Here is a 23,475-nt window from a genome sequence, read left to right as displayed (position 1 = left end):
TAGTTTTAGTAGAGACGGGGTTTCACCGTGTTGACCAGGATGGTCTCGATCTCTTGACCTCGTGATCCACCCGCCTCGGCCTCCCAAAGTGCTGGGATTATAGGCGTGAGCCACCGCGCCCGGCCTAGAGCCTTGGGATTCTTAATGCACTGGGAGTCATGAGCTGACGCTTCCAGCAACAGGCGGCCGTGGGCAAGGGCCGGGCAGGCTGAGTGATGGGATACCTCTGCCACTGGTATGGAGCCCTGGGCAGGGGTGGGGCAGGCTGAGTGATGGCATACGTCTGCCACCCCCATTCATGGAGCCCTGGGCAGGGGTGGGGCAGGCTGCATGATGGGATACCCCTGTCACCCCCAGCTATTTTTTTTTGGAGATGGAGTCTCACTCTGTTGCCCAGGCTGGAGTGCAGTGGTGCCATCTCGGCTCCCTGCAACTTCCGCCTCCGGGGTTCAAGTGATTCTCGTGCCCTGGCCTCCTCAGTAGCTGGGATGGCAGGTGTGCACCACCGCGCCCGGCTAAATTCTGTATTATTATTATTTTTTTAAGACGGAGTTTCACCATGTTGGTCAGGCTGGTCTTGAACTCCAGACCTCAGGTGATCCGCCCGCCTTGGCCTTGGAAGTGCCTGGATTACAGGCGTGAGCCACCACGCCCGCCCCACTTCTGTATTTTTAGTAGAGAGGTTTCACCATATTGGGTAGGCTGGCCTCGAACTCCTGACCCCAGGCGATCTTCCCGCCTCAGCCTCCCAAAGTGCTGGGATTACAGGAGCGAGCCACCGTGCCCTCCCCCCGCTCCCCCGCCCCCCCCGCCGGCAATTTTCTATGCTACGTGCTTGCGCTCCCTGTTAAGGATTTAAAAAGACTGTGGAGATGTAATTTGCATACTGTACAACTCAGTCATTCACAGTGTACAGTTCATTGGCATTTCGTACATTCACACGGTTGTGCAACTGCCACTGAATTCCAGAACATTCTGTCACCCTAAAAACAAGCCCCGTTCCTATGCTGTCACTCTCCGTCCCCTCCACCAGCCCCAGCCACTGTGAATCCACTTCCTGGATTGGCCTGTCATGGTCGTTTCATAGAATGGGATCCTGTCGACTGGGCCAGGTGGCCCATCCCAGCACTTTGGGAGGCTGAGGTGGGCGGATCACGAGGTCAAGAGATCAAGACTATTGTGGCCAACATGGTGAATTAGCTGGGTGTGGTGGTGCATGCCTGTAGTCCCAGCTACTAGGGAGGCTGAGGCAGGAGAATCGCTTGAATCCAGGAGGCAGAAGTTGCAGTGAGCCGAGATCACACCACTGCACTCCAGCCTGGGTGACAGAGTGAGACTCCGTCTCAAAAAAAAACAAAACAAAATTAATCAGGTTCAAGTGGTTCTCCTGCCTCAGCCTGAGTAGCTGGGACTGTAGGCATGCACCACCACCCAACTAATTTTTGTATTTATAGTAGAGACAGGGTTTCACCATGTTGTCCAGGTTGATCTCCATCTCTTGACCCCAGGTGATCCGCTGCCTTCGGCCTTCCAAAGTGCTGGGATTACAGGCGTGAGCCACCGTGACCTGCCGATTTCTTTTTTTTGTTTGTTTGTTTTTTTTTGTTTTTTTTTTTTGAGACGGAGTCTCGCTCTTGTTACCCAGGCTGGAGTGCGATGGCGCGATCTCGGCTCACCGCAACCTCCGTCTCCTGGATTCAGGCAATTCTCCTGCCTCAGCCTCCTGAGTAGCTGGGATTACAGGCTTGAGCCACCACGCCCGGCTATGATTTCTTGTATTTTTAGTAGAGACAGCGTTCGCCATGTTGCCCAGGCTGGTCTCGAACTCCTGACCTGAAACGATCCACCTGCCTCAGCCTCCTGAAGTTCTGGGATGACAGGCGTGAGCCATCGTGCCTGGCAGGGTCACTTTGGAGAAATGAGATGCCCACAACAGGGCAGCCGCTGCAGAGGGGGCAGTGCCTGCTGGCCTGCTGGGCCCTGGGCACTGGACACCAACCCTTGTGACAGGCGGGTGGTCATGGCAGACCCTGCGATGGCTTCAGCGGCTGGCTTCTCCTTCTCGGGGTGCCCCTTCCTGTGGGCCATCTTTTCAGTTCACCTGCAGCCCACCCTCCAAGGCCTGGGCCTCTCAGAGGACTGGGGAGCCCTTGGCAGCGTGGGACCGTACTGTGTGATTGGGCCATCACCAGGGCCCCAAGTCACCCTGTTTCCTGCCGCAGTCTGGGCTCCATCTGTGCTGCTGTCGCAGTAGTCTTCTTTCTAGAAAGCACAACTGTGACTGAGTTACAAAGCTGAATTAAGAGTGTCCTCTGCCGGGCGTGGTGGCTCACGCCTGTAATCCCAGCACTTTGGGAGGCCGAGGCGGGTGGATCACGAGGTCAAGAGATCGAGACCATCCTGGTCAACATGGTGAAACGCCGTCTCTACTAAAAATACAAAAAATTAGCTGGGCATGGTGGCGCGTGCCTGTAATCCCAGCTACTCAGGAGGCTGAGGCAGGAGAATTGCCTGAACCCAGGAGGTGGAGGTTGCGGTGAGCCGAGATCGCGCCATTGCACTCCAGCCTGGGTAACAAGAGCAAAACTCCGTCTCAAAAAAAAGAGTGTCCTCACTGGGTCCTCCAGAGCCCTCACCGGCCAGTGACAGACTGCAGGGCGCCGTGTTGCCTTCCCCTGCCGCCCTGAGCCTGGGTGTGTGGCCCCTGTAGGGCCCCGCCCCAGCATTCTGAACCCATAGCTTCTCTCCAGGGAAGGGAGCCAGGCGTGCCACCTCTGTGGGGAGGTGGGGAGGCCGACTCCAGGGATTCAGCTCATGTCACTGACACACCTTTGTCCTCTCTGTCCCAGGGAAATTCAGTTGCTGAGGAGGTTACGGCACAAAAACGTCATCCAGCTGGTGGATGTGTTGTACAACGAAGAGAAGCAGAAGATATATCCTTCCCGGCACTGAGAGGCGGGCCCTCCGTGGGAGGGGCGGGGCCCGGGCCGGCCTGCCCTGGGGCCTGTACCCCATCCCGTCTCCTTGAAGGATACTGGCACCCGAGGGCAGTTACCTTACCTGGTTCCCCAGAGGTCAGCCATTGTGGCAACGGCTAAGCAGCTTGCTGAAAGGGGCCCCGAGCCCCAGCCCATGTCGTGGGGCTGTGGGGGCGTCAGGGCCCTTTTTTCCTCATAATCTTCTCCCAGGCTAACCAGGGGTGCAGCCAGGGCCTGTCTGAGACAACCCACACAGGCTGAGTGTTGTGGGCCATTTTGGTCATGGCCAGGTGTGTCCTCGTGTCATCTGTAGATGCCCCCAGTGGGTCCTGTGGGCACAGCCTCCCTACAGGGACTGTTCTTCCCGGGGCCCTGTGCCCAGAGCAAGAGCTAGAAGTGGCGCTGAGGCCGGGGCTGTGTTCTCTGAGCTGCAAGGCCAAGAGCCGGGGCCTGTCCTACGTGGACCTGAGCCTGCTGGTGGGGGTGTCTGGGAGGCCTTGTCCCCTGCCTGTGGGCGGGGTGGGGGAAGTGAGCCCTGCAGGAACGCTGCCCCGAGAGTCCTGTCCTTCACACCTTCTTTGGCTTCCTCCTGGGACTCCAGGGCCCTGGGCCTTTGTAGAGGTGTGGCCCAGGGAGCGGCAAGGGGGGTGCAGAGGGCCCCTCCAGAGCCCCTCTGTGGCCCTGTGCTCCCGGGCCTGTGGGTGGGGCCACCCCTGAGCTGTGTCCTTAGCGTCACACGTATATGGTGATGGAGTACTGTGTGTGCGGCATGCAGGAGATGCTGGACAGCGTGCCCGAGAAGCGCTTCCCGCTGTGCCAGGCCCACGGGTACGTGCGGGGCGGGGCCGGGGGCCAGCTCCTTTCCCTGTGCCCACACTGCTTGTCCTGGTCTTCATTGATGTGAGGGCCCAAGTTTTTTCAGGTGCCCACCACTATGCCCAGCTAATTTTTGTATTTTCAGTGAGATGGGTTTCATCATCTTGGCCAGGCTGGTCTTGAACTCCTGACCTTGTGATCCACCTGCCTCGGCCTCCCAAAGTGCTGGGATTACAGGTGTGAGCCACCGTGCCTGGCAGCCCAAGTTTTTGGAAAACAGTTTTCGTGGAAAAAAAAAAAAAATCTGAGTGGAGGATGTGGCTAAAAAAAAAAAAAACGAAAACCAGTTCTAGGGGCCCCCGTTTGTGGCATCCACAGGCAAGGCTGCTGCTGGCCTCCTGCCGCCTGAGGTCAGCGGCCTGCCGCCAGCCAGTCCCCAGCATCCTCTTGCCCTGACCGGACCTCCTGGGTACAGGCCTGGTGGCCGTAGAGTCAGGGCCCCTTGCTGCTGAAGGGCCTTAGGGGAGGGGCCTACTGTTCCAAGACTGGGGTGCAGCCTGCCTGTGGCCCACGGGGAAGTGAGACCTGTGGACACCTGGGGCCCTGCCAGATGTGGCTCGGCCTGACAGGCCACGCCGCTGCCAGCGCAGGCGTGGCTCCCTACTGGACCCAGCCTTTCCACTGTCCTGTGTGCGTGGACCCCTGTGACTACCCAGCTGTGCCTCTGGTGTTTGGGAGGCTCCCAGGTGGCTGCAGAGGAGAGCCTGTGATGGGCGGGGTGGCCTTGGCCCTGAGACAGGTGTGTGCTGTGCCACCTGCAGGTACTTCTGCCAGCTGATTGATGGCCTGGAGTACCTGCATAGCCAGGGCATCGTGCACAAAGACATCAAGCCGGGGAACCTACTGCTGACCACTGGCGGCACCCTCAAGATCTCCGACCTGGGCGTGGCTGAGGTAGGCGTGCGCTGGGGGGGGCCCTGGGGCACCTCGTCCCGGGCACTCCCTGAGGGCTGCACGGCATCTCCACAGGCACTGCACCCGTTTGCGGCAGACGACACCTGCCGTACCAGCCAGGGCTCTCCGGCGTTCCAGCCCCCCGAGATTGCCAACGGCCTGGACACCTTCTCCGGCTTCAAGGTGGACATCTGGTCGGCTGGGGTCACCCTGTAAGTGCCCTGGCTGCCCAGCACTCGCTACACACACAGCTCGGAGGGGCCTCTGTGTCTTGGGTAGGTGCAGGGCATGGCCATCAGCCCAGACCCTCGCTGGCCACAGCCGCGGGGGGGTGCTTGCTTGATGGAGGTGTGACTCCCAGAGCACATGGTGTTTCACCGAGGGAGGTGCGGCCCGGCGTGGTGGGTGTCTTCACAGTGGCACAGCCCACCCTCCTCCCAGAGCCCCACAGGGAAGCCAGCTGGCGAGAGTGGCTCCAGGCCCCTTCCCCAGGTGGGTCCAGAGGACACTCCCCTCCTGCCCTGTGGCCTCTGAGTTCCCAGGGCCTGCGCTGCAGCAGCCACACGAGGGCTGCGTCCCTGGGGCAGAGCTGGGACTCCCAGGGCATCCACCACCATGGCTGACCACGCCCCTCTTCCTTCCCCTTGAAACGAAGCTACAACATCACCACGGGCCTGTACCCCTTTGAAGGGGACAACATCTATAAGCTGTTTGAGAACATCGGGAAGGGGAACTACGCGATCCCAGGCGACTGTGGCCCCCCGCTCTCTGACCTGCTGAAAGGTGGGCGCCTCGCCCCTCTGCCCGAAGCACCAGGGAGGAGGGGGTTTTGTGCAGAAATGCAGGCTGGGGGTGTCAGGTGGGTGGCTGCTGGCCCCCGGGACCCTAGCAGGGCATTGAGAGGACTGACTGAAGAGGCCGGCCTCCCCAAAGGTCCTCCCTGCCCCCCCCCACCGCCATCACTCAGCTCCACGTCTCTTCTGGGCCTTGTGTTACCCCTCTAAACTCCCACCCCTGAAGGCAGTGCTGCCCTGCTCTTCGCCCCGCCCGGGCCTCCGAGCTCCCTGGCCTGCAGGGTCTGCCAGGCTCACCCTGCTGCACTTCCTGTGAGGGGCAGCAGGTGGCACTGGCCGCCCCCGTCCATCGTGCAGTGGCCCCGGGAGAACGGAGCCGCTCTGGCTGTCTAGCCCAGCCCTGTCGCCCTGCCAGCCACACACAGGCCGTCCCTAACCTGTTCCCTGGAGTGGCCTCTGTCAGGGAGGCCACCTGTTCCCGGGGCCCCCCTCGGGAGCATCCAGGCGTCACCCAGGGCTTGAGAGCAGAGGCTGGGCAGGTGGGGATGGTTGGCGGGATCTCAGTCCTGTGCCTGGCACTGCCTGGCTCCTCACCTGCCTCTCCTCAGGGATGCTTGAGTATGAGCCGGCCAAGAGGTTCTCCATACGGCAGATCCGGCAGCACAGGTGAGCGGCTCCTGGGGGCAGTGGGGCCAAGGCCATGTGGGCAGCTGCTCGAGTGGGCACTGGAGCAGGGCTATGGTGGGGGGTGTGGTGGGAGTGCCGGGCTGGGCCTAGGGCAGGACCACGTACAGTGTTCGTACCTCTCAAGGCCCCAATGGGGTCTCTGGGCAGTGCCCCCTTGCTGGCCAGACAGGCCTTGTCTGCACTGGGGTCTGAGTGAGATCATGTGTTCATCTCTGCCCCAGGCCTGGAGTTGGGCCAGGAAAGGCATGGCCGGCCCGGGCACTTGGAGGGTCTCCCTTTTCCTTCCTCGCTGGGCTCCCAGTGGAAGGGTCTGGCTGGGATCCAGCCCGGGGCCCCCAGCTCCACCACAGGGAGGACAAGGCAGTGGTGGGGTCAGCAGGCCTTGCAGGGTGAGGAGTGCCACCTCCCTCACCTCCTGGTCTCCGCTCCTCTGCACCAGCCTCTGGCGGTCCTTGAACCTTCTGCTACAGCCCCTCAGAGCTCAGCCGCCCCACAAGGCCCGCTCCTGGAGTGGGGGTGTTTGGACCCCTGAGGCGATGCTGCCGATTGTTCCTGGGGCATCTCTGGGCAGCTCAGGGCAGCTGGGAGCCTGGTGGGGGCTGGGGCTGCCCTCGGTGGCCCCTGGACTCCCTTCTGACCTTTGCTGACATGCATCTGGTGGGTGCCCTGGCTTTTGAATGCCACCTGGGAGACAGGTCTGAGGCTGAAACGGGGCAGGGGGGTCAGGCCTTGTGGGTGAAGGGACATCTGTCAGGTTTAGAGTGAGGCCAGAGCTGTGGCCTGAGACCCTGGGAGCCTGGCTGCTGCAGGAGGGCATAGCTGAGCCGCTGTGGTCAAGGCCACCCCTTGCATTGCCTGGTCCCAGCTCTGAGGTGCAGGGTTGGGCAGCTGGACTGCCCTGTGCCGGCCTAACAGGTGCCACTGCTTCTGGGCATTTGCAGCTGGTTCCGGAAGAAACACCCACCAGCTGAGGCGCCAGTGCCCATCCCGCCGAGCCCGGACACCAAGGACCGGTGGCGCAGCATGACCGTGGTGCCGTATCTGGAAGACCTGCACGGTGCCGACGAGGACGAGGACCTCTTTGATATCGAGGACGACATCATCTACACTCAGGACTTCACGGTGCCCGGTGAGTCCCACTGGAGCAGGGCACCTGCCTGTCTGCGGTGAGGGCAGGTTCTGCCCTCTGGTGGCCAATCCATGTCCCCGAAGCCTCCAGCCCACCTGCCGGCCGCCTCTGCCCTGGGGGCTGCTGCCACATGGCTGAAAGTGTGGGGGTGGCAGGGGCATCGCTTGGCCAGGAGGGTTCCTCAGGCTCCTTCCCTGGTGCTGCCCAGCCAGGCACCGCCCACCGCCCTCGGCCTAAGTTCCAGTAGGAGCAGGCGGGGGAGGCCTGTGGTCACGGGCGGGTGGGTCAGAGGTCAGGGTCAGGGTGGCTCCTCAGCTGGCACGAGAGAGGGTCCAGTGGCCCTCCCTCCCGCCGTCCCCAAGGCCCGCCTGCTGGGCCTGACGCTGGCCGCCCTTCTTCCCCAGGTGGCGAGGAGGCGTCTGAGGCAGGGCTTAGAGCGGAGCGCGGCTTGCAGAAGAGCGAGGGCTCAGACCTTTCAGGAGAGGAAGCCTCTCGGCCGGCGCTGCAGTCGTGCCCGAGGAGGAGCTCAGGGCCTTAGCACAGGGCAGCTGCACTGGCAGCCGGCCCCTCCCTGCCACGCTCCTGGCTCGGCTCTGTGCTGTCCGGGGCTGGGCCGTGTCATAAAGCGTTTTGCATGTATCTGCAGGTGGATGTTGCTGTGCCTGGGCTGAGTGTGGGGGGGCGCTGAGTGTGGGGGGCTTCATCTTTTACTATTGCAGCAGGAAGTGGTGGGCAGGGTCCGGCCTGAGAAGGCGAGTGTGCCAGGGAGCTTAGGATGTGAGGACCCAGTGCACAGGATCCATCTCCCAGTGAGGGGGCCCCTCAGTTAGCCCTGTGTCTGCCTTGCCACGTGGAGATCCTCACCCTGCAGAGAGCCCTCCATTAGCTCCCGCAGCATCCCAGGGCCCCTCAGCAAACCCTGGGCTCAGCTCAGTAGCTAGTCCTGGGAGGGTGCAGTGTGCGGGGAGGCCCCTGGGGGCACAGGGTTTCTCCTCCTGAGCCCTTGTAGCTGCAGCACCACGGCTGTTGTGTCTGTTGGGATGGGAGGTGCTTCTGGGCATCCTGGTCACCGGATGTCCTGGGAGGTGGGGTCCCCTCATAATACCCATCCATGGGCCTGGCTGCAATTTGACCCCAGGCCCAGGGCCGTCTGCCTGTCAGAGCACTGGGGCCCCGAGACAGACTGACAGGCAGATGCCAGTCAGGAGGGCCAATTAGGGCAGGGCCAGGCTGCCAGAGCCCCTGCTGGGACGTGGACCACATGCTGACCCTGTGGCCGCTCCTGCAGGCCAGGACCTAGCACTGGCGTCCCCCCTGGGGAGCCTTAGACCTGTGGGAGATCTGGGCTGCCCTGGGGCAAGGCGCCAGGGAGAAAGGCAGGGGCTGGGCCACCTTTTTTGTGACCCTACTGAGCTCACTGTGGGTGGTAGGAAGGAGCACCCAGCAGCAGGGGCTTCAGAGATCCCTCAGCATAGCTGAGGCCTCAGCACTCAATACTGGCTACTCAGGAGGATACTCCTGCCACTGCTGAGATGCTCAGGGCAGGCTCAGCCTGAGACTTCAGCGGGAGCCACATCCCCGACCTGCAGGGCCCCTCGCATCAGGGCAGGACAGTCGAGCTGCCCTAGGGTCATGCCGTCCTGCGCACTCAGCCTGGGCTGCTGCATCAGCCCCTGCAAGGCTCCCCTTTGGCCTCGTCCGTCCTTACTCACTATGGACGTCCTGCTGCCAACAACCAGAGCCCAGTGAGGGGCCTTGGGCTGGGTCCTGGACCCAGTACAGACGGGTATAGGGTGGAACGAGGGACTGATGGCCCCAGTGCCTTGTGGGGGCAGAGGCCTGGTGGCAGCTCTGCCCACTGATGCAGGGCTGGGGCACCTTGTCTACCATGGCATGCCCATGGGAGTGGGCGCAGGGTCTGCCCCAGCAGGGATGGGCTGGGCGCAAGCTCAGACTTGGGCGTGCAGTTGGGCCTCCTCACCAAGGTGCCTTTTGAGATCCAGCAGCTTCCTGTGCACACAGGGCGAGTATGCAGCAAGTTCTGCAGGCTGCTGAGTCAGCCACTGGCCCCTTCTCGGAGCTGGGCTCTGCACTGGGCTCATGAGCTCTGGGGCAGCCCAGGGCAGCCTTCTACAGACTGCCCGGGAGGGTATGGGGTTGGCTTGGCAGCCAGTGTGTTGGTGGAGTCGTTGCCGACCACCATGGCTCCTGGCGGGATGGTACGTGGGCTGCTCCTGCACTTGCCCCACCCCCGTTGTGAGGACAGTGTCCACCTGGGCAGGGTGGCAGCACCAGGCCCGTGGGTTCCACCAGAGTGCTGGTGACGGTTGATGGCTGGCAGGGACTGGGGGCAGCTGGGGGTCCTGGCAGGCTGAGCTCTGCTCCTCGCATGGCTGTGCTGGCATCTTGAATGCCGGCCTGAGCCTGGCCCTCTTGTGTCTCACAGGTGAGCTTGTGGCTGCTCCTGTGCCTCTAGAGCCAGGTTCATGGGCCAGAGAGGCACAGGAGAGTCCTGCCTCCTCAGCTTACCTCCTCCTCAGGAGGTCCCTGCAGATAGTACCTGGGTGGGGTCTGACCTGGGGCCATGGCAGGTGCAGCAGATGGGGTGTTGGACCACTCCTTCGTGGGCCATCTGTGGGAGGTCCCGTCCCAGGTGCGGGGGGCCTCCCAGAGCTGATGGGGCAGCATTTCAGGCTGGGGACACCTGGGCCTGACCAGGGTTGGGCATGGCCTGGGCTGCCGCTGCAAGGGCAACCCTGTGTTGGGACCAGCCAGGCCCCTGCGGCTCTGGGGGGTCAGCCCCTGGCTCAGGCCACACTTGCCGTCTCCCTCCCAGGACAGATCCCAGAAGAGGAGGCCAGTCAGAACGGACAGAGCCGGGGCCTGCCCAAAGCCGTGTGCATGAATGGCACGGAGACGGCGCAGCTGAGCACCAAATCCAAGGCGGAGGGCAGGGCCCCCAACCCCGCCCGCAAGGCCTGCTCGGCCAGCAGCAAGATCCGCCGGCTGTCGGCCTGCAAGCAGCAGTGAGGGTGGCCGCCTGCAGGTGGGGCGCGGCGGGGCCTGGGTGGTCGTGTGGGGACACTGGATGGGTGCATAGCCCGTGGGAGTCATGGCGACTGTCACGCTCCAGGCTGCACCTGGTTGCCATGTTGCCTTTGGGTGGCTTGTCCAGATAGGAGTCCCCATTGAGAGTGGCGTCTCAGGGCCTGGTCTGTGGCCTGTGTGTTGGTCACGGAGGCCTATGTGTGGCTGGGCTCCGAGGGGGTCATGCCATCGTCACAGCCCCCTCTCAGAGTGGGTGCATTCAGAGGACTCTGCCCTGGGCCTCGTGCCTCCTACCCATGCCCAGGCTGCTCCCAGGAAAGGCTTACACTGGGCTCAGCCCGGAGGCTTCTGAGGCATGACCAGGTGGTGGGGAGGCGCTGCAGCTCCCATGGTCCTGCCAGGCTGCCCCGGCCAGACGCTGCCTTCCCTCTCCCTGTGTGCCTGCTCCTCTCTTGGCCCCAGCCCAGGGTGGGAGACCCTGTCGCCTGCTGAGGATAGGGGGCAGATGGGGACCTCAGACTGAAGCCTCTCCGCCCTGCCACAGTCCGTCCGGCAGGTTTAGGGGCCACTGCCTGAGTCCCATGTCTGTCTCCCAAATGGGTGCCCACAGCCCATCCGCCAGCATCGGAGCCCGCCAGGCCTGGTGGGAAATTCTTTCCGGGAAGGCCCAGGCCCCACTGCAAGAGGCCGCACTTAGTGTACCCCAGGAGCGACTCAAGGGGTGGTCTTCTCTGGCCTCCCCCGCTGTCCCCCCAGGAGTCCGGCAGCCACCACGACTGCACCCGTTCTCCGCCGGCGAGGGGCCCACGTGAAGCGGAGACCCGGTGCCCAGGCTGACCTCTGTCCTTCCTCCCTGCAGTCCGTGTCCAGGTGCCCGCAACAGGCCCTCCTCCCGGAGAGGCGGCCGCCGCACCCCCGTGCTGACCGCGCCCCAGGACCTCAGGAGCCCCTGCAGGGCCGGCGGGAGGACCGCAGGGCCCGGGCGCAGCGAGTCCGCCGCCCGGCAGGGCCCGCAGCTGCTCGCCTTGGCCCCGGGCGGGTGAGGGAGGCGGGAGGCGGCCCCGATGCACTTTACTGGAGCGCCTGCCGGCCCCGCCCGCCCGAGCTCCGCAGACCGGCGCCCCGGAGCCCAGCCTGCCCCGCCATGCATGCAGCGCCGCCCGGGAGCCGCGGACGCCGCCTCGGTTTTGTTGTTTGGTTGGTTCCATTTTTCTTTTTTTTTTTTTTAAGAAAAAATAAAAGGTGGATTTGAGCCGTGGCTGTGAGGGCTGTGTGGGTGCCGCGGGGTGGCGGGGGCGTGGGTCGCGCTCGGTCGCCCCGCTCCGGCCTCGGCAGGACCCCGCCTCCCCCACCGCGCCGCGCGCTCGGGACCGGAGAAAAGCGAGCACGCGGGAGCACGCGGTCAGCGTTTATCGTCAACCGGAAACAGACGCGGGCGGCGCCGTGGGCACGGGGCGCCGCCGCCCGCATTCGGCAATAAATAAAGCTCGGGGGGCGGGGGCCTGGCCGGGGGGTTTGTCCGCGTCTCTACTCGGGGGGGCGGCGGGGCGGACGCCGTTCACATGCGGAGGGCAGCGGGGGCGCGGGGGGCCGGCAGCGCGGTTATTGCTCTGTGAGGTAAACGGTCTCGGGGCGGCAGTCGCGGCGTTGGGGCGCCCCCCGGCCCCGGGCAGCGTCCTGGCTGCGGCCCTCCGCGCCCCGCGCCCCCAGCCAGGGCGAGCTCGCACACGCGCTCGGCACGCGGCGGCTCCATCGGGCCCGGTGGGCTGCGCGTCCCTGGGGTGGCCGCCCCGTCCGGGACTGAGGGTGGCTGCGCGTGATCCTCAGGAGCCCGAAGCTGAGAGCCGCTCACGCCCCTTCCTTCCCGCCCAGCCGGGGTCTCCGCGCCCCGCGCTTCGCGCCGCCCCGCAAGCGCCAGTGAGAACAGTGCGCGTGCGCACTTCGACGGCGCGACAGCGGCCGGGGCCCTGCGCGTGCGCCCTGAAGCGGCGAGCGCGACTCCGTCGCCCCGCGCCTGCGCGAAGGGCCGGCGGTCCCAGCGCATGCGTGTCGGGGCGTCGCGCCCCCACATCTCTCCCGCCGCCGAGGCCCCGCGCGGCGCCGGAGAAGCTGCCAGAGAGATGGGCCCGGGACGCGAGACTTAGGCCGGGCTGTGGTCGGGGGACGTGGGGGCGGCGGCGGCGACCAAGGCGGGAGCCGCCACGACGGGCTCGGCGAGGCGCGGCGGAAAGAGTCTCTCGTCGAGGCCGGCCGCCAGCTTGTCCAGCAGCGCCCCAGGGGGCGCGACGCACAGGCCCGACCCGGGGCAGCCCCCGCCGCCCGGCTCCTCCTCGATGACGGGGATGGCGGGGTCGTCGCCGGCGCCGCCCAGGCTGCGGCCGTCGGGCGGGCCGTCCACGCTGTCGCCGCGGCGCAGGGGCGCGCGCGCGGGCCGGGCCGCGCCGGCGGGCGGGGCGGGGGGCGGGGCCGCGCGGGCGCCGGGGTCGCTGTGCTGCCGGCCGCGCTGCCACTGCTTCCGGGCGTGCGGGTGCGCGCGTGCGCGGTGGCGCGCGGCGGCCGGCGCGTCGTCGAAGTGCGGGTCGTGGCGCAGGAACTCGTGGAACAGCGCGTCCGTCTTCTCGTCGATGCTGTAGTCGCGGCGCGGGCGGCGGGGCCAGGCGCGCGGGCTGCGGGGCAGGGCGGGCGCGGCGGGCGGCTCGGTGTCGTCGCCGGCGCCGCGGCCCTCGATGCTGGCGTAGCCGCTGTCCATCTGCAGCAGCCGGCGCGCCTCGCCGTCCTTGGGTCGGGGCGCGGGCGGGGAGGGCGGCGGGAAGGCGGGCGCCGCGCCCCCGGAGCCCGAGCCCGAGCTGTCGCCGCTGCGCACCGAGTCGCGGTCGTTGCCGCTGCTGCTGTGGTCCGAGGCGGCCGCGTGCAGCTCGAGCGAGGCGCGCAGGCTCCACAGGTCGCGGTAGCTGGTCTGGGCTTGCTCGGGGCCGCCATCGCGCTCGGCGTCCAGCTCCGGGGGCGGCGGCTGCTCAGGCCCCGCGCCGCCCGCGCCGCGCTCCAGGGGGGACTCGGGGCTCGCTCCTCCCGCCGCTGCCTCGGCCGCCTCTAGCCTGCAAGCCAGGCCGCGCCGTCAGAGCCCCTCCGTGGCCGGCCACCCTGCCTCTGGATCAGGGAGGGTGGGCGCGGGGGGGACCTGGGACTCGGGGAGACCCCGGAAGGTGAGAGCTTTAAAATGGGTCGCTGTTTTTTGAAGGGGACGGGTCTTGCATTAACGCTGAGCTCTGGCGCTTGCGTTTCAACCCGGGTGCCTCCCTGCTGTACTGCAGACCGCGGGGCCCCTCCCCTGGAAGCCCCCGGGACGGGCCAACACGCTCCTCCCCAGAGTCACCTTTTGCCACCCTCCCCGTGGACCGGTTGAGTCCAGCTCAGCCCCTGTTCCAGGCTAGCTAGCGCGCTCTGCCCACCCATCCTCAGTAACTAGCAGGAGGAGGATGCACAGACGTGAGGGTCACCCCCCAGACCAGGGCTGCCCCAGGAACGCTGCTCTGCCCCAGCCCCATGCCCCCTGCCCCATTCCAATCCCAGTGACTAGGCCCTGGGCTTCAGGAAGATTACCTTGGGTTGGGGGAGGGGCGCTGCTGGCCACAGTGGTCATAGCAGCTTCTGGAAAGGGATTGCCCAGCCCTCGGGAGCGTGAGGGGTGGGAGAGGGCCTGGGGCTCCACCAGGAAGTGGCAGTACTAGCCCAGGCAGGTACCCCGAAGTGTTACTGCCTGTGGCCATCGGCGGCGGGGCCCCACGTACCCCCCTACCCTTACCCAGTCTCTCCCCGCTTCCCTCCTCTGGTCCATGCTGGAGAGGTGGCCCCAGTGAGTCGGCCTCTGGGAGGGGCCTTGCCGCTGGAGGCGGGCGAGCCCGGGTCCACGGGGTCTGGAGCGCGCTCCCTGGGCCGCCTGGGAGGGGCAAATCGGGGCAAGGGCCCACGGGTCCACCCCTAGCACCTCTATCTACTGAAAAATACCTGCCGAGAGCAGGGGGCGGGCTGGTGGGGCTGGCCAGAAAGGGGCGGGGGGACGGGAAGGCCACAGTGTCACCAGCCCTGGCGATGTACTGGATGAAGTCCACGTGGGGGGTGCCCGCCGCCTCCTGCTCCATGCTCTCACTGGCTGCCCGCTGCCGCTGGAAGTGATGCCGTTTGGGGGAACCTGTGTGGGGGATGTGCCGTCAGCCTGTGTGTGGCCCCCACCCCTCGACAGCCTGCCTGTTCCCCCTCCACACGCCTGCCTCTTATCACACACACAGAGAAGTGGGCCCTGACTGGGGCCAGATCCTGGCTGGCATCTCCCCAGGCCCGGTGGGTGTGGACAGTGGCTGTGGGTACACTCTGGAGTACAGGTGAAACCGACACACACGGCGGGCAGAGGTGCTGAACCAGAGAGCCTGGGGTGAGGGCAGGGCCAGGAAGTGAGTGGGAGGGCCTCAGGCAGTGGTAGTGCCTCCCGGCAGCCCTCGTGGGCCTGTGACTACTCATAAGGACACGTCCTAGACACCTGGTGGCCAGCACTGCCTGGCTCAAGGCACAGAAGGTGGGAGAGTCGCATACAGGGTGGTGAGAGCCAATGAGGAGACGGAGAGAGGTGCCCTTTCGTGGCAGCTCCACCCAGGCCTGGGGAGTGCTGGGGGACTGCCCCACCTCTGTGCCCTTCTCCCCACAGCCTCCCCAGCGAAGCTGGAGCCGGCAGGCCCCAAGGGCAGGGAGGCAGTCACTCAGCAAACGGCTTCTGGGCTGTGCTGCAGACACTGGACCCTAATCACAAGCATGGCCCCAGTCATCTCAGGATCTGCATTCTCTCAGCGGGAACTGTGCAGCCAGAGGTAGCTGTCCCTTCCCTGGCTGCTAGCTACCTTTGGGATGGGGGCCGGGAGAGTCACCCCCTCCTGCTGGCTGGGGCCGGGAGAGTCACCCCCTCCTGCTGGCTGGAGCCAGGCCCCATCACGGGGTCTCCCACTTTCTGAGAACAGTACTTGTCCCCTGTCCCTGTCTCACCCGACAGGAAGTGCCACCCCCTCCACAGGGCAGAGCAGGGTCCCGGCCCCTCCAGGCTGCCCTAGCTCTGCTAAACCTGCTGAGCAGGGATGGTGCCTGCTGCCAGCGCCACAGACCGGACCCTTCTGCTCCCCGCGCACGCTCCTGCCTTAACTCCAGATAAGGCAGCCCTGTTTCCAGAACCCCGTGTGACCCTGAGCTTGCAGAATTGAAGGGCTCCTGTCAACTAGTCCAGGGGTCTGTGCGATACAGCCAGAGGGCGAATCCGCCCGCCACCTGCTTCTGCGAGCCATGTGCCACAGTGCGTCTGACTGCGTCCTCGCCACCACGGCAGCACTGAGTCGTCGAAACAGCCTGTCTGACCACCGCACCGTGAATACTACCATCCCAGGGCTGACGGGAAATGTTTGCTGACCCCTGGCCCAGTCCAAATCTGTTGCTGTATGTCTGAGAAAGCCAGAGCCCAGACGGGCAGAGGGCCGTGGCCAAGGTCACACAGCTGCTGGAGGGATGCTGTGGCCAGCAGGTGAGGAAGGGACCCCTGGAGAACCCGCCTTCCACTCTCACCCCCAGGCATCAGGATGAGAGCCCAGCATGGCCGGGAGAAGATGCAGGCTGCAGGCCCCACCCTCTGGGCTCCACAGTGAGCAGGTGGCCCCCTAAAACCCTACTTTACCACCTTGTTATGGATGCCACAATGACTCCAGAGCAGCGGGGGCATGGAAAACTCACGGGCACAGGGCAGAGCCGGGGGGTGGTCTGGCCCAGGCCGCCTGCACACACAGCCCTCCCGCCACCCAAAGAACCTCAAGCAGGATGTCGGCTGGCAGACTGGGCAGGGCCCAGCTCCACACCCAGACTCCAGATAAGGCAGCCCTGGGCCACAACCTCCTGCTCCTGGCTGTCCAGGGCAGCCACCACCAAGCGTGACAGGGCCACTCTCCACCAGGTGCTGCAGCTTACCTCTTGTGTCCAGACTGGCCGCCCGATGGCTGGGCTCTAGCTTCCACTTCTTGACCTTGAAGTAGGGGCTGGCCCCGTCCAGGCTGGCATGGCGGCGCAGGCGGGTGAAGAACTGCAGCACAGTGCCCGCCCCAGAGCCTGGGCCTGCCTCCCCAGGCCCTGCTGCAGCCCCGGGCCCTCCAGCCTTTGTGCTCCTGGTATCCGCATCCAACTGGCAGGAAACAGAGATGGCAATCAGGCTAGAAGACCTCTCTCTGGCCCCGCGTGCCGGCCCCAAATGGTCCTAGGCCTGGGAGACAGTCCCAACGGCCCCCCATCACTGGGATGGAGATGGGGACCTGCTCAGAGAGGGGCAGAGGCGGGAGGAGGGGGTCTTAGCGGCTGGGTGGGCTACTCTAGGGCTCTCCCCTCTGGGGAAGGTCCCTGGACGTGTGGTTTGCAGAGGGGGGGAGGTGTGTGTCTAGGAGCCCTCTCACCCCTGCCCTGGGCTGCAGGTGAGGGAGGGCAGGGGTGGGGTGCACCATCTCCAGTGCCTGGGGAGTCTGAAATGAGGTGGGAGCAGGGGGTGCCCCCTGCATGTGTGAGTACACGCCTGTGTCCAGTGTGTGGCCGGCTTTTTCTCCTTTGTGTGGTTACCCAGCAGGCCAAGGAGGGCCCTGGTGGGTGGGAGGTGATGAGCTGATCTTTGTCTGGGATCAGGGCAAGGGAGGGGAAGCAGCCTCCCAGGCTGTGGACACCGTGGGGGACACGCAGGGGCCCTCACCGAGGTGCCTTCCCCAGAGTCGCTAGATGCCAAGGGGCTGATCTCTGCGAAGTCAGTGGCGCCCGCGGCTGAGTTGTAGGGGTCACCTGGCAGGGCGGAGCTGGGGCCCACGGAGTGGCCCGTGAGGGCCTTCCCCGGGGGCTGTGGGACAGAGCCAGGTGGGGGAGGAAGCAGTGACAGATCAAAGAGCATGGTGGGTGAGGGGCATGCTGGGCTCCACCACTTCCCTGTGCCACCCCACTGGGCACCCCCGACCATCCCAAGATGAGGGCCACCCAGAAAGAGAGTGGGGAAGAGCATGGGGCTCTGGGAGTCCCTGGGGCTGCCCCCCTACCCCAGGAACTTTGCTGGCTGCTGCCATAGACTCACCTGGAAAATGGCCAGGGTGGCCTTGGGAGAGGTGGCTGGGTGGGGCAGGGCGGCCGAGCTGGCCTCTCCAGAGTCACACTCATGGATGGTGACAATCTTGAGGGGCGGCAGATGCAGGTGGGTGAGTCGGGCATTCTTCAGGTGGTGGAAGTCCCCTTCCGTCAGCGTGTACCTGCGACAGCACCTGGTCATCAGTACCTGCCCACCTCCCATGCCTGATGCCCCACCTGCCAAGCTCTGCCATCCACCCTACCAGCCTGGGCAGGGGCAGGGAAAGTGGGAGCACCTGGCCAGGGGCCTCTGCCTTGGTCCCTGAAGCGTCTGTGCCTAGCTCCTCCCCACTCCCAAGCACCGGTGACCTCAGACACGCCCTGGGCTCCTGCCCCCCTTACCGGCGGCCCTTGTCCTGTGCCTTGCGGCTCTGCTCAAACAGTGCTGCCTCATTGAAGGAGACCCGGCGGCCCGTGGAGCTGGTGGACAGGAAGCGCTCCGTCTCCGCATCCTGGCCCTCGGGGTCTTCCCCCCGGAAGTAGGGGTCTGCATGGAAAGGCAAGAGAGGGTGGGCCCCAGGTGGGCCGTGCCAGGCGCCTGGTCCCGGGAGGGATGCTCGGCAGGGTGGGGCGGGGAGGGCTGGGGCCGCGCGCCGGCGGCCGGGGGGCGGGGCGAGGGGCACTCGTTCATCCGCTCACACACTCACTCGCTCAGCACGCGCCTGGGCCCACCTACGCCTGGGTGTTAAGGAAACAGAGATGAGTCGGAATCGAGCTGCGCCCAGTCTGGTGGGGGAGACAGACAGACACAGACGGTCAGGCAGCCCGAGGGGGCGGCGGGTGGCCGAGGGGCGGATGGACAAATGGGTGCAAGGCCGGGCTGGCCAGTGCCTCACCTTGGGCGGGGTGGGTCCCATTGTCCAGGTAGGTGGTGGTGGTCTTCTCTGCTTCCTCAATGGCCCTGGGAGGGACATCAGGAGAGCCCAGTGGCACCGAGGGTCCAGACAGCCGCAGTGGGTCTGGGCTCTCTGCCCCATGCCAAGGCCCTGTGCATGATCCCGTCTCCAGAGGCATAGACCACTCTGCGGCTCAGAAGCCAGTGAGGTAGGCCCCCTCCCCACCCGGGTGGCACCCACACCCACCATGCACCAGCCCAGCCGAGGTGGGGGCCTCGCACCTGTTGAGGCGCTGGTGGACGTCCCAGCAGCGCTTGCAGAGAAGCAGGACGCCGGACAGCACCACCAGCGTGCCCCCCACAAACAGCGACATCACCACCACCAGCAGCACGTAGTTGTCCAGGATAGGGTCTGGCTCTGCCTGTGAGTGTGCAGGGGAGTCAGGTGCTGCTGGCCTGAACGACCTCCCACCCCTCCTGCCCATCCGTCCCCTGCACCCACCGTGGGGCGTCCAGTGCTGTTGTCCCACGACGTTGTGAGGGCTACCGTGGCAGAGGTGGTGGTGGCAGCGGCTGTGGCCATGGTGGCTGTGGGCTGCATTCTGAGCTGGGAAGGACGGCCCTGTGGGGAGGAGGCCTGGTCAGCTCCAGCTAGGCCTACTTCTCCTGCAGGAGCCACTGCAAACGAGCCGGGTCTTCCCTGCGGGAGCAGGAACCCACACAGGGGGCAGTGACTCATGGAGAGGCCGCCTCCACCCGGCTTGGCTCCGCCCGGCGAGTCCGAGGGGCTCTCTCTGGACCTCTATGTGCCATACCCCGCAGGGGAGGCGGCCCCGGCCTCTGAGGGTGTGCCTGTGCCCATCGCAACTGCACATAGCCGGTGCGGCCTGTCCTGCAAGGCAGCGCCAGGCTCCGGAGCTCCGCACCGAGAAGGGCAAGCACTTCTCCGAAGAATGGAGACACCGAGGCCGTGCCTCGGGCTCGGGAGGGACCCCAGGCGCCCTGTCAGGCCCCATTCACGGGGGCAGGCGGCCACCCCGGCCCCAAGAAGTGCAGCTACACCCTGCCTTGTCCCACTGGGTCATGGTTTGTAGTGGGAGCCCTCCCGCCGTCCCGCGCGGGGGAGGGCACAGCGTCTGGGCACAGGTCACGACTCCGGGAGGCGGAGGTCCCCCGGTGCTGAGCACTGGTGGGAGTGCAAGGGACAAAGGAGGCGCATCTGTTTCCAGCCCCGGAGAAGCTGGTTCCCATGGCGACCGCGGAGCAGGCCGCGGCTGGGGGGGGGGCGGGTTGCCAAGGAGCGGCGGGGGGGGGGCGCGGGGGCGGCGGCCTGGTGGGGGGCGGGCGCGGAGCCGCAAGATGGCCGCGGCCGCCACCCCGCCGTGCCCAGCATCCCTGGGCCTCTCCAGCCGCCTCCAGTACGCCTTACGCTTGGGGGAAACTGAGGCGGGGCGCGGCACCAGGAAAAGGAGCTGCCTGGACATTGCGCCGCGCAGCCGGGCGGGAAGGTCCGGGAATCGCAGGGGGCCGGGGCTGGCGCCGGGATCCCTGGCGGCCCTAGGTCGGCACCGCATGCACGAGGCCTCTCCTGGAGCCAGAGAGCACAGGCGGCGGCCGCCCGATCCCCTCCCAGGCTTCCGCCCACGCCCGACAGCGGGGAAACTGAGGCCCAAAGCCGGGAAGGCTCCCAGCGGGCGCCACTGTCCTCAGCGCTCCGGGTCACGGGCTGCCGGAGCCTTGGTATTGGGGGAAGGGGCAGCATATGTAGGTCGGGAAATGAGTTCAGGCTGGAGGGGGTGGGGCACAGGCGCAGGATGGGGACCCGAGACCAGCGAAGATGGCAGGGGGCCGAGGGGAAGAGCGGGGCTCCTGGCGGAGGCGGCTGCGGGAGCCGAGGACGGAGGTTCCCCACTGGGCAGCACCGCGCCCCCGAGCCGGCCGAGGGGCGGGGATGGCGAACGAGGGAGGCAGGGACCCGACGCCAGGGCTCCGCCGCGAGGTCGAGACGCCATCGCCCTGCTCCGACTCACCGGGGGAAACTGAGGTCGGGGTGGGGCCTGGGCGGGGGTCCGTCTCCAGATAGTCGGGTGGCGGCCGCAAGGCCCGCAGCCTGGTCCCCACGCCCGCGGGACTCCTCCGCGCCCTCCCTCCGGTCGCGCAGCCGCGCGGGGAACGGCTGGTGGTCCAGACCCCGGGCGAGCCCCAAGCCGGCCGCGATCCCCGGCCCGCCCCTGTCCGTCCCCCGCAGCCCCGAGCCCGCCGCGCCTACCTCAGCGCCGGGACGCGCGGCCCATGGGCGGCGGGCAGGCGGGCGGCTGCGCGGCGCTCCCGGCTGGCTCCGGCGCCCGGTGGCCGCCGAGCAGACGGAGAATTTATGAATGGAGAGCTCGGCGCGGGGGAGGCCGGCGCGAGAGGAGGGGCCGCGCACGTGACCGCGTTGGCGGCGCGCCCGCTCCGCGCGCCCGGTGCTGCCCGGTCCCCGGCCGGCCGCCCCCGCTGCGCTCGCCGCTGGGTCTGGCTGGCTCCGCGCCGGCCCCCGCCTCCCCTTCCCTTCCGGCGGGGGCGGGGGGCGGAGCCTGCGCTCCTGCGCGCCCACTCCGCACGCGGAGCCGCCCCCCGCACCCGCCGCGGCGGCCGAGCCCCGCCCCCGGCCCCCCCGCACGACTCACCTCACCCGGTCCTGAGGTCGGGGACGGTCCCAGGGACGCAGCTTGGGGTGTCCTGGAATGCACGACTCCCTAAAGCCCGAGGTGCGCCGCGTGCGCGGGAGGGGGTGGGGTCCGGGGATGCATGGACTCCCCGGTCACGTCGCTTGGTCCGTGGGGGTTCCGGGGCGGCACAGCCAGGGCCCCTGGAGCACAACTGCTCCGTTCGGCTTACAGCCCAGGGTCCCAGGGCACAGGCGCCCCCGCCTGCTTCTCCCCTCTGGCAATGTGGAGGGCTCGCCATGCTCCTCTGACCCATCCCCTGGGTGACAACGATCACAGACCGGCTCAAAGCTGAACAGAGCCCAGGGGCCCAAACGTGCACCCACAGAGGCCTGGTTCTCTGGGGTGACATCAGAACGACACCAGCAGAAACCCAAGTCCCAAGCCTGCCCCAGCTTCTCCCTCTCAGACCATCGAGCCTCACCCTTCAGATACTCAGGCCGCACACCTGCCAGCAGCCTGCTCTGAACGCCACCCCAGCCCCGCTGGGCCCTCGCCTAACACCCCACAGCGCCTCCTCTTTCTCATCCCCAAAAAGGCTGACACCGCTCCGGGACGCGGCAGGCCCAGCTCAGCCTCCACGCCTCTGCCCTTCCAGGTACCCGGTACCCAGGCCTTGTCCATGCAGTCAAAGATTCACCCCGGTTTCCTTCACCTCCTTCCGCAGCGTCACAGTCTCGGCGTTCCTGATCTTGGCCCCCAGCCCGCGCCCCGCCCCCCTCCTCTGCTGTGTCTCTCCGAGGCCCCACGCCTTGCGCCTTGCCTGTTCCTGTGTACTGTGGGGCCCCCACTCACTCTGCTGTAAGCTTGGGGGGGCGGCTGGCCCTCCAGGCAGAGGGGCAGCCCCAGGGAAACTGGCCGTCATGCAAATGGGAATTGCATGTGCAAAGGTCTCCAGGCAGAAAAGTTTGCAGGTCACCGCCTGTGCAGGAAGCAGGGAAGCTATCTTGTTCCCTGCTCTGGGATTTAAGCGATTTTCCCGCCGCAGCCCGGAAAACAGTTGGGACTACAGGCGTGGGCCAACATGCCCAGCTAACTTTTGTATTTTTTGTAGAGACGCAGTCTTGCTATGTTCTCCCGGCTCGCCTCAAACTCCGAGGCTCAGGAGATTCTCCTGCCTCAGTCTCCCATTGTTGGGACTACAGGCGTAAGCACCCAAACCCCACCGGGTTTCAGATTTTTAATGAAGACTCCCTGTGGCTGTGTGAAGAAAAGGTACCGGTACTAAACGGGGGTGTGGGGGTGAGGCTGGGGCCAGCTAGGCCAGAGATGGTGGGTGCAGGGGCCATGCTGAGTGGACAGGCCAGAGTTCCAGAGGAACCCCAGGTTTGGGGCTGGAGTTAATGGTGGTGCGCTCGGCTGTGGGCTACCCTGGAAGTAGGGATTGGAGCGAAGAGGTCCCACGAGTGAGAATGAGTCTATCAGGCCTCCCAGTTTCCTGCAGCAGCAGCTGGATATGGGGTCCTGAGTGCCAGGAGCGGATGTGGTGTTTGCAGGTCACGCCTAGAAAAGTGAGGAGGGCTTCCCTCTGCACCCCCGAGCCAGGGCCAGAATGCCCAGGCCCCAAGTGACCCTCACAGCGCTGGCTCGGGGAGCAGACCCAAGCCTTCATCCAGAGTCGGACCAGCAGGGCCTCCTTCAGGTGCCCGGATTCCAGCGTACAGGGGCACCGGCGCTGGCCTGAACCCGGGAAGGGGGCGAGGGTGCAGCCTCCGGGTGTGGGGAGCCACGGATGGTGTCAGATTCCCCACAGCAGGAGGTACTGGGTCTCCCTGGCTGCAGCCCTGTAAAGTCACAGCCCCAGTCCCGCCCCTGTTCCCTGCACCCCTGGGGTCCAGCCCACTGCGCCAGGCTCAAGGCCCTAACCAGGGAGCCCGAGCCCCCAGTCCCCGCCATCCCCGACTCCGCGTTTTCCCGGATCCTCGGGCGGGGGGCTGGGGGCCGGCCGGGTGCCGCGAACCTGCGTGAGCGCGGGGGCGGGGCGGTGACGTCATGGCCACGAGCGAGGCTGCGCAGGCCGCTGGCTGACGGCAGCGAAGCCCCGAGCCGCCCGCGCACGCGCTCCTGCGTCAGCGGCCCGTGGGGGCGAGGGCCGGGCGCGAGGTGGGGGGGGGCGGCGGGCGCATCTCCGAACGCGGAGCGCCCTCTGCGGGCGCCGGGGAGCAGCGCGCCGGGGGCCGGGGTCCCCCGGGAGGCCTCCCGCGCCGCCCTCGCGCCTGCCCGCGCTGCGCCCCAACTCGCGGCCGCCGTTCCCTAGAACAGCTGCACCTGCCGCCTCCCAGCCTCAGCCGTCCTGCGCTTACTCGGCTTTTACTTGTCACCACCTGCCCCTGCGACCTTTTTTTTTTTT

At 66.3% G+C, this 23,475-nt stretch overlaps 2 protein-coding genes across 4 annotated transcripts in view; one reads left to right on the top strand and one right to left on the bottom strand.

The window, feature by feature from the left end:
• The window catches only part of STK11 (serine/threonine kinase 11), a 41,135-nt gene that overhangs the window by 9,678 nt on the left and 7,982 nt on the right, over window positions 1–23,475 (top strand). Inside the window, exons 2-10 of one of the 3 annotated variants that reach the window (XM_017514490.2) lie at window positions 2,850–2,933; window positions 3,717–3,806; window positions 4,616–4,748; window positions 4,824–4,960; window positions 5,404–5,531; window positions 6,151–6,208; window positions 7,171–7,358; window positions 10,195–10,404; window positions 11,266–11,632. In XM_017514490.2, coding sequence (XP_017369979.1) covers window positions 2,850–2,933; window positions 3,717–3,806; window positions 4,616–4,748; window positions 4,824–4,960; window positions 5,404–5,531; window positions 6,151–6,208; window positions 7,171–7,358; window positions 10,195–10,388 — 1,012 coding nt within the window. In that variant the 3' untranslated portion in view covers window positions 10,389–10,404; window positions 11,266–11,632. Of the gene's footprint in view, window positions 1–2,849; window positions 2,934–3,716; window positions 3,807–4,615; window positions 4,961–5,403; window positions 5,532–6,150; window positions 6,209–7,170; window positions 7,359–10,194; window positions 10,405–11,265; window positions 11,633–23,475 lie in introns of those variants that run through there. The other 2 variants (XM_017514488.2, XM_017514487.2) reach the window with 2 other exon arrangements.
• On the bottom strand, window positions 14,090–19,249 carry LOC108293172 (CACN subunit beta associated regulatory protein). Its single transcript, XM_017514486.2, is given in 9 exon segments — window positions 14,090–14,356; window positions 14,359–14,595; window positions 16,401–16,611; window positions 17,164–17,304; window positions 17,533–17,704; window positions 17,925–18,069; window positions 18,419–18,483; window positions 18,700–18,839; window positions 18,920–19,249. Coding segments are annotated over 9 exon segments (1,500 nt in total). The 5' UTR covers window positions 19,157–19,249; the 3' UTR covers window positions 14,090–14,204.

This window comes from Cebus imitator, unplaced genomic scaffold (assembly GCF_001604975.1).
Source record: "Cebus imitator isolate Cc_AM_T3 unplaced genomic scaffold, Cebus_imitator-1.0 Scaffold524, whole genome shotgun sequence".
Classification (NCBI taxonomy): Eukaryota; Metazoa; Chordata; class Mammalia; order Primates; family Cebidae; genus Cebus; species Cebus imitator.
Note: the sequence above shows the minus strand (reverse complement) of the source record. Positions and strands in the feature narration are given on the sequence as shown.